The following is an 8,814-nucleotide window of genomic DNA, read 5'->3' on the forward strand; positions in this document are numbered from 1 at the left end:
ACTAGTAGATGTTAAATATTCATGACGGGGAATTTCCATTTGTATAATGTTGTAAAGACATTGCAACTCGATTTAGAGTTGTCAAGTTAATGGCTACATGGCTGATACCTCAGCTCCAACTATACGCAGATCGAAGGAGACTAACACTCCTCCCTAGCATTTCTGCGCGAGGTTGCTTCCCCAACTTTAAATCCTTGATCTCTAAAAGAGCTAAACCAACATTTTGTCATACATGGTCCTAATTAACTTATCATCCAAGTTCAAGATGGCACCCTTTCATAGAGAATAAGTCCATTAGAAGAAAGGAAACTACATAATGAAGCGAAGTCCGAAAATAACGCATACACGGCAAAAATATGCCCCCAAACCCCCAAATCCCACCCAAAGAAAACGAAATAATTGTTACAGTAACTCAGAGTTCAACCTCTTTATTAAAAACTACCTGCTGTAAAGTAGCTCAGCCAAGAGTAAAATTGATGGCATATGAGCTCTCGAGCCTCTACTTCTTAGCTGTGATGTTCCCAACCTCGACTGGCACTGCAACTACATAAGGCGTGACAAACAAATGCAGGAGGATAAACATAGCGCTAGTACCTGCCATCATTCCTTGTGAAGCCTCCCTGGAATTTCCAATTGCTATATGGCTCAGGACAACCTCACTGCTGCATCTTCATCCATTGTCCAAACATAACCAGGTGTGTCAAACCTCCGTCCAGCCACTGTTCGATATATGTAAAGTTTCTCCACAGGGCAACTTTCTGGCCTTGTATCCGGAGGACCCCTCTCATCTATGACTTCCACATTAAGTCTAGGCATCTTCTGAGCTAGCAGCTTACATGCTTCAAAACTTACTGAACAAGAAGACATCCAAAGGGATCGCATTGTCTCGAGCTTTGCAGCATTCGCCAAGACAGCCTTGTCCCCAAAGGGACAATCTCTGATCTCCAACTTCCGGAGACTATCACAACCAGAGAGCACATGGTGGAGTCCCAAATCGCTATCACCAGCAAAAGCTATGGAAAGCATCTCCAACTTTTTAGCATGGGTCCCAATGTACTCAAAGACACGATCGGTGAGGAGGCCAGAAAGTGAAAGTCGCCGCAATTCCTTGCAGTTCTCCACAATAGCCCCAAAACCAGCATCAAGCGGCCCAAGGGTTAAGTAATCAGGAGTTCGAGGCTCAATAATACACAAGCGAAAACGAATCATGTTAGGACGATTCTTAGCAATAGTAACTAAAGCTGCATTAGTCATTTGGCGGCAGAAGTATAAAACGGACTGGAGCTTTGGGCAGCCATCTGAGACAGCTACAAGGCCTTGCTCCGTCAAGGTTGCATTTGGTTCTTGAGCAAACGGGTCAGAAGGAAACACCCTCAGCTCTTGAAGGTCCTTACAATTGGCAGCAAGTTCCTCAAGACCGGTATCTTCAATGTAGTCTAGCACCTGCAGTGACATATATTGAAGTAATTCAGCACTTATAACATGGCACTGGAGTCTATAAAAGCAGGAAAAAGAATATAGAACCAGTTTGGCTAAGGAAGAATAGATTAAAAAAAATCAGCATAGAACCATCTCATTTGGGTGGATTAATATGTGCATCGGTTTGTAGGCAAAAGTATTAAACTGAAGCCCTTCCGTCCGGATCACAATCAAGCATGTAACACTTAGCTTCAACTTCCAAGGAAAGTGAGTTTATTAGCAATACAGTATCAAATATTTGTGGCGTGGAATTTTCCTAACCAACATAAGTGGAGTTTATCTACAGATAGAATTATTTTTTGCCTATCCATGGCAATTATTATTAATTAGAGACAAATTATTTAGCATCCGAACGAAATTGACCTGAATATAGCAAAATCGTTTAAGAGGATCCCTAAAGCTGAGACCAACTAAATTAGGATTAAGCCGTGGTTGTTTGGTTGCTCAGTAGCAGTTAGGAATCGGCACAACCACAAACTTGTTCTGTTCTAATTCTTCTCAGAGAGTATCTGCTAAATTTCATCACAGCAAGTATGACGTTATAATCTCATTGCCTCTTCTTCTCCTTTATCAGGAGAAAAAAAAAATGTTTGCAGTTGTTGTACCACGCACATCAACTAAGTCTTCGGAATATTCAAAACACAAGCAAGAACATACCCACAACCGCTGCAAATTGTGACACTGACTTACGAGCTTGCCGAGCTCCGGGTTTTGACAAGTAGCATAGCTCAAGTTCAAAGAGGTAAGTCTTGAGCACGCTGGATATATAGCTGGAAGGTAAGCCGGTACAACATCCCAAAACCCTGACAAGCCTTTAAGATGCTTGCAGCCCGAAAAGGCTTCTGTCAGGTTCGAGAAGACATCAGAGCGCACATCAGCAGAGTAGGCACCTGTACCAAATTCGACCAACTGGGAAGCGCGGCGAAGCAGGTTTGGAATCTTCTCAAGGGGCACGGCACGATTTATCCGAAGAGTCCTCAAATTAGGAGAGCGGGCAACCAGGCGCTCCAAAGCTAGGAAACTGACCTCAGAAGCCAAACAGGCAATGTTAAGTGAAACAAGTGATGTGCAGCTATCAGGGAAATGGCTTAGCCAATGTCCACTAAGGTCCTCCACTTCACACTCTCCCAAGTCTAGTTCTCTCAGATTCCTGCGGCAAAACGGGTGTTAGATGACAAAACCCAGCTACATAACCATTCTGTGACAAATTGAAGCACATAAACAGACTTAGCAGACAACAATGCACAATAATAAATGTCAGCTGATATGAACAAGAAGAAGGAATCAGAATCGTGTTTGCCTCAAAGCGACACATTTTAAAAAGTGGAATTCAAATAAATTCCCCATTTCCTCTCCTAATCCACTCAAGCATTTCAACATTGAACCACAGATATACTCCATTACAAAACTCCATCCTGATAAAACAAATGCCTCCCAGCAAAGGACCAAGAAATAAACATGTGGAAATCTTCATAGAATTCAGACATTCAAATCTCCAACAACTTAAAAACAAAGCCAAGTTAAAGAGGAATGTTTTCTTACCATGCAAAATGCAGTTACATAACAAGAGGGAAAGCAAATCTAATTAGGAATCAGAAAGAATCCAATAACTTGCTAATTATCCAGTGTATGGCACAAGAAATTAACGGTAAAAGAAGGTCCCAACTTTTTAAATCCTATAAGAAAACCCACAAGTTAGCTATTTCAATTATAAGGCTTCAGGGATCTATGAAGATGGAATGCAAATGCAAAATTTTGATGAAGTACAGGAAACTATTGGCATCTGCTCATTCAATATAAATCTAAGAAACTAAGGACCAGAAGTATACCCGGAAAAAGTTGAAAGAAATGAACAAAAAGTTTCGACCTTCAATAATTCTATCGACGTGTTCTAGCAAAAGAATAAATTGGGAACAGTTCGAAACAAGGAAATGCCTGCGCTTCGACTACACAAAAGATGAATCCATATACAGTAGATACTTCATTTCCACTATCCTACAAATAGAATAAACAGCTGAAAGGATAGTGCTTCCTCATTTTCTTGTTTGGTGAGGTCGACAAATCCCTAGAGTGCTTACTGCATTCATCAGAAAGGTTGAGACTTAACAACAATACACCAAAACAGACTTACTCCCCTTGGCCCCAATTTGTTTAGGGCCCCAACTGTACTTCCTTAGACAAAGATTTTGCTAAATAATTTCTGTACTTTAACTATAAAAAAAATTGTACTAACATATACAGTAATACTTCTGATGAAGTTTCTAAAAAAAGTAAACTTTTTAAAAAAAGTTTAAGGAGTCACTGTCCAAACTAACACCAAAAATAGATCTAATTACTTTGGTACTTTTGAAACATGCTATGCTTTTTCAGACAAAGGATATTTGTCAACTTCCCCACTACAGACAAGTAGAGATAAACAAAGACCCAAAGATTAAAACTTTCATCACTACTAATTACTTTACATTTAACCAGACAGAAAAATGAGGTCAGTTATAAAGGAGAAATGACTAGTAAGACCCAAAGATCAAAACTTTAATCACCACTAAATGCTTCACAGTTAGCCAAACATAAAAATGAGGCCTAATATAGAGAGAAATGACTAGTAAGATAAAATTGTACTAACATATACAGTACGTAATACATTTCACGTAGTTTCTAAAAAAGTAAACTTTATTTAAAAAGCTTAAGGAGTCGTTGTCCAAACTAAAACCCAAAACTAGATCTAATTACTTTGGTACTTTAAACCATGTTATTCTCTTTCAGACAACGGAAGTACTACTTGTCAATCCTCCACTGCAGACAAATACAGTAAGCAAATACCCAAAGATTAAGACTTTCATTACCACTAAATAATTAAATGAGGTCTAATATAGAGAGAAATGACTAGTAAGACCCAAAGATCAAAACTCTAATCACCACTAAACACTTCACATTTAACCATACAGAAAACATGAGGTATAATATATAGAGAAATGACTAGTAAGACCCAAAGATCAAAACTCTAATCACCACTAAACACTTCACATTTAACCATACAGAAAACATGAGGTATAATATATAGAGAAATGACTAGTAAGACCCAAAGATTAAAACTTTCATCAACACTAACTTCTTCAGTAATACTTCTCATGTAGTTTCCAAAAATGTAAACTTTTTTTTTTTAAAAAAAAAGGAACTTATCCAAACTAGTACCCAAAATTAGATCTAATTAGTTTGGTACTTTGAACCATGCTTTTCTTTTTCAGACAAATGATTTATTTTTGTCAACTTCCCCACAAAGACCCAAAGATTAAAACTTTCATTACCACTAATTACTTCACATTTAGCTAAACAGAAGGAAAAAAAAGGTCTATTATATAGAGAGAGAAATGACTATTAAGACCCAAGATTAAACTTTTCTACACACATAAAACAAAAAAGACCCAATGATTAAAACTTAAATCACCACAAAATACTAAAATGAGGTCAAATATATAGAGAGAAATGACTATTGACCCCAAAGATTAAACAAAAAAGACCCAAAGATTAAAAAAGAATACAATTTTTACCTGCAATTAGCGGCAATAGCAGCAAGTCCATCAGTAGTAAAACCATCACAAGAAGACAAAACAAGAACCTTAAAATGTTTAAACGACTTAGAAATCAACTCCAAAGATTCATCAGTAATAACCATCCTTTTAAGCTTAATTTCTTCTAACCATGGATAAGACCTAGACATAGCCAAAATCCATGGATAAACATAAGCACCCCAACCATCAGGTACTAAATTAAAATCAGCAAAATGTGGTTTCCCTTTTAATTCAACAGATCTGACTTCTGGAAACCTTCTGATCATAATCCTAGGATTAATAGCATAGCAGTTACCGATGAATATCGTTTTACGACACCAACGTTCGATGTCGTACCATGATTTACAGACAAGTGATACGGCGTTACGGTCTTTGTCGGAATTAAGGAAGGAGAACACGTGTTCGAGTACTTCTTCAGGGAATGAGTATGCCATTGTTGAGGAGAGGGGTAAAAGTGGAATTATTTTTTTTAGATCTGAATCGACATTAACGAAAGAGCTTAGATTTGGTTTCTGTTAGAGAGAGAAAGGGGCAAGTGTGTGTACTGCACAGAAGATAAGGTTTTATTATGTGATGATGTTTGGAATTGGGGTGGGTGGGTTGGGGTGAGGAGGGGTTAGTGGTGTGGTCAAAAATGTAACCAGGGTTTGATTAGTTAAAGGAGTTATGTTACCAGAGTTGAGGATTCAAGGTTTACTGCAAATCAAACAAAACAAAGTTTTTTACTTTTTTTCTATTCCTTTCTCTTCATTCTAGTGACAGTTTGGTGATGAGAACATTAGCGGAGCCAGAATTTTTAATAAGCGGTTAAAAATATAAAAAAGTAAAATGAGGTGTATACATAAAAAAAAAAAATTAACTATGTATAAATAGTAATATAATTTTCCGTCGAAGGGGATCGGATGAACCCCTTGGCCCTTCCTCCCTCCGCTCCTGCATGAGAATGTTCACTTTTTTTTTTGGAAATTCTTTTCACTTTATTTGAGAATTAGTGTTTTGAGAAACATCTAAAACTCTGTTTTCACTATTTTTTTTTACTCCCTTTATCTCATTTTATTTGAAGCCGTTTGACTGGGCACGAAATTTAATCAAAAAAGATAGAGTTTTGAAATTTGTAATTTAAAATAAATCTTAAATATTTATATGATTGTAAATTACCTCATAAAGTTAAATTTTTTCCAAATATAAAAAAGTATCTTTTTTTTTTACCGACTAAAATAAAAAGAATGTTATATAAAATGGGAAAGAAGGAGTAACTCTTTTCACTTTCAGGACTTTCAAACATTCTTTGAAAATACTACTATAACCGTACACAATTTCTTCAACACCAACTTCAAAAATTGCCAATAAAGTGAAGAATATTTGGTTTCTTAGTTATGGCTAAACCCCTACTTAGTTTGCGTGGTCAATATGTTACCAGAGTTGAGGGTGCAAGGTTCACTGCAAATCAAACAAAAAAAAAGTTTTCTTTTCTTTTCACTCTATTAAACTTCACGAGAATCATCAATGTTTACGCTGATCTTTTTTGTGATTCAAATTTCTGACCAATCAATCGATGATTATGTAGTTTACCATAAAGAAAAGGCTTATTCATAAACAAACATCTTAAACTTGTAACCAAATTTCAAAATTAAGATATGGTTTGCGTACATCATATTCTTTCGTGAGGTATATTGTTGTTATAGTAAATTCTTAGACAGTTGAACTATGATTTATTTCAATTGAACACATGATAAAGTGTTCCGATTAGATACATTCGATTCACATTTTTGAAAAAAAACTTTTACACATATTCTCAAATGTCTATTGGGTAATTATATTAAGCACATAAAATATGTCATCTTTTTAAATTATATACATCAGCATCAATTGAATAGGTTTGAGTTTTATGGCTTATTGAGGTTAATGTGTATAATTAAAGAAGGTGAGATGTGATTAATTTATCTATGTACCATACACTTGAAAATACGCACAAAAGTTTTTTAAAAATTTAGACTGAAAGTATCTAATGAAAATATTTTATCATGTGTTCAGGTGCTCAATTGAAACAAATTGTTGTTTAAATATCTATGTAGTAAGCCTAAAGAAAATGTATTAAGCCTAAAGAAAATGTACACAAAAGATCATGCTTAAAAAAGCTTATCGACTGAGCTCATATATTATTGGTTGATATATGAATTTTTTACTATTAAGCTATCTCATTAAAATATAATATGTTCCACGTTATGGAAAATGGATATGGAAAAGTTAATTGAACAATAATACAAAATCATTATACTATTACTATTATTATTATTATATTATTGTTTGAATTATGAAACTCTTGGTAATTGCCCCCATTTCCAAGTGTTAGAAATGTTAGGTTAGGTCTACTACAGTTGAGAAAATGAAAGAGAATCCATTATAACGCCAAAATAGTGAAAACTGATGTTTGAATAACTTTGTTGCCATTTGATCTTCCCCTTGAAAATTATAATTATGTGAGAAAATTGAATAACATGATTATGTACTTTTATCTCAATAATGTAGGAAAAGCGACAGTGAAAAAACAAATAGTAACAAAAGAGATTTGACTGAATTTGCAAAATACTAGTAATAGTAGTAGTAATAATTGAAGTATGGAACGTTAAAAAGAATTTTCTTTTTCTTTTTGTTTTTTTTTTTTTAAAAAAAAAAAAAAAGTCCAAGCATGAAAGTGTAGCAGAAGAGGGATGTGGGGGACCTTTGCGAAATGAAAAAGACGGGGGAAATAGCACAAGGCTTTTACCCACTGTACAATTTGTGAGCCGTCGTTTTCGGTTTTATAACTCTTTGGCTCTTGTGGGACTGTTTTTCTCTTTTTTTCTTGCAGCTTGCAGGAACAACTGATTTTTGCTTTACCACTTTAATTTATATCACTCTTCTTTTTCTTTTCTTTTTTATTTTTAAAATGTCCCAAAGTACTTAAAATCAATTTAATTTTACTTATTTTTAGAATTTAAATTATTTATATATTAAAAATAGTAATCGTATATTTAACGGTCTCTTGCACATACAACAACGATGACAACAACAAAACTCTTTGTAATCCCACAAGCAGGGTCTACGGAAGATAGTGTGTACGCAGATCTTACCCTACCTGCAGAGAGTCTGTTTCCGACAAACCTTCGAAAATATTGTCTTGAAATAAGAGAAAGAGATACCCAATTAGAGTTAAAGTTTGATGTATTGCATTGTATAAATTAAGAAGTTTATTGAATCTGTCACGATGTTTTAGTGGCAGGTACTAGTACATTGAAGCTTTAGAGAGTCGTTGAACTCCAGAAATGTCATTACGGAGCGCCATCACCCAGGTGGGCGATCCGTGAATTTACATCATCCAATTAAGTTATCCTACAATAATAAATGGTCTTTATAATAAGCCTAGTAAACTAACATAAAAATAGAATAATAACCTAGGATAACCAATTAAATCATAGTCCTTTTGTCTCATTTTATGTAATCCTACTTGATTAGACACGAAATTAAATAATACTTTTGAATTTTGTGACTTTAAACATATCATAGCACATTTGTACCTACTCTATAACATTTGTTAACTTGTAGCCTTAGACATTCCATAGTATTGTATTTTTCAAACCATAACATACTAGCTTATTTAAATTAATTTTAATCTTTTGAAACTGAATCATTTTTTAAGAGTTTTTTTTTAACCCCTCCCCTTTGCTCTCTTGGTGACTCGAACTCGCAACTTTCAGGTTAAAAGTGAAGGACACTTACCCTTTTG

At 35.0% G+C, this 8,814-nt stretch overlaps 1 protein-coding gene across 1 annotated transcript; it reads right to left on the reverse strand.

Annotated features, from left to right (window-relative positions):
• Positions 1-274: 274 nt before the first annotated feature.
• Positions 275-5,605, reverse strand: LOC132609227 (protein TRANSPORT INHIBITOR RESPONSE 1-like). The gene is made up of 3 exons (XM_060323104.1): positions 5,028-5,605; positions 2,137-2,629; positions 275-1,443 (listed from the first exon to the last, which is right to left on the reverse strand). Exons 1-3 carry the CDS (start codon positions 5,480-5,482, stop codon positions 646-648), a joined length of 1,746 nt encoding a protein of 581 aa, XP_060179087.1. The 5' UTR covers positions 5,483-5,605; the 3' UTR covers positions 275-645.
• Positions 5,606-8,814: the final 3,209 nt, after the last annotated feature.

The sequence above is a fragment of the Lycium barbarum genome, chromosome 9, assembly GCF_019175385.1.
Source record: "Lycium barbarum isolate Lr01 chromosome 9, ASM1917538v2, whole genome shotgun sequence".
Lineage (NCBI taxonomy): Eukaryota > Viridiplantae > Streptophyta > Magnoliopsida > Solanales > Solanaceae > Lycium > Lycium barbarum.

Bases quoted from the DNA above. Each gene is read 5' to 3' on its own strand.
- LOC132609227 (XM_060323104.1), bottom strand. From the start codon at position 5,482: ATGGCATACTCATTCCCTGAAGAAGTACTCGAACACGTGTTCTCCTTC. The intron at 2,630-5,027 runs GTAAAAATTGTA...GTTTTGCCGCAG, and splicing joins GCTATTGCCGCTAATTGCAG to GAATCTGAGAGAACTAGACT. The intron at 1,444-2,136 runs GTATGTTCTTGC...ATGTCACTGCAG, and splicing joins ACAATTTGCAGCGGTTGTGG to GTGCTAGACTACATTGAAGA.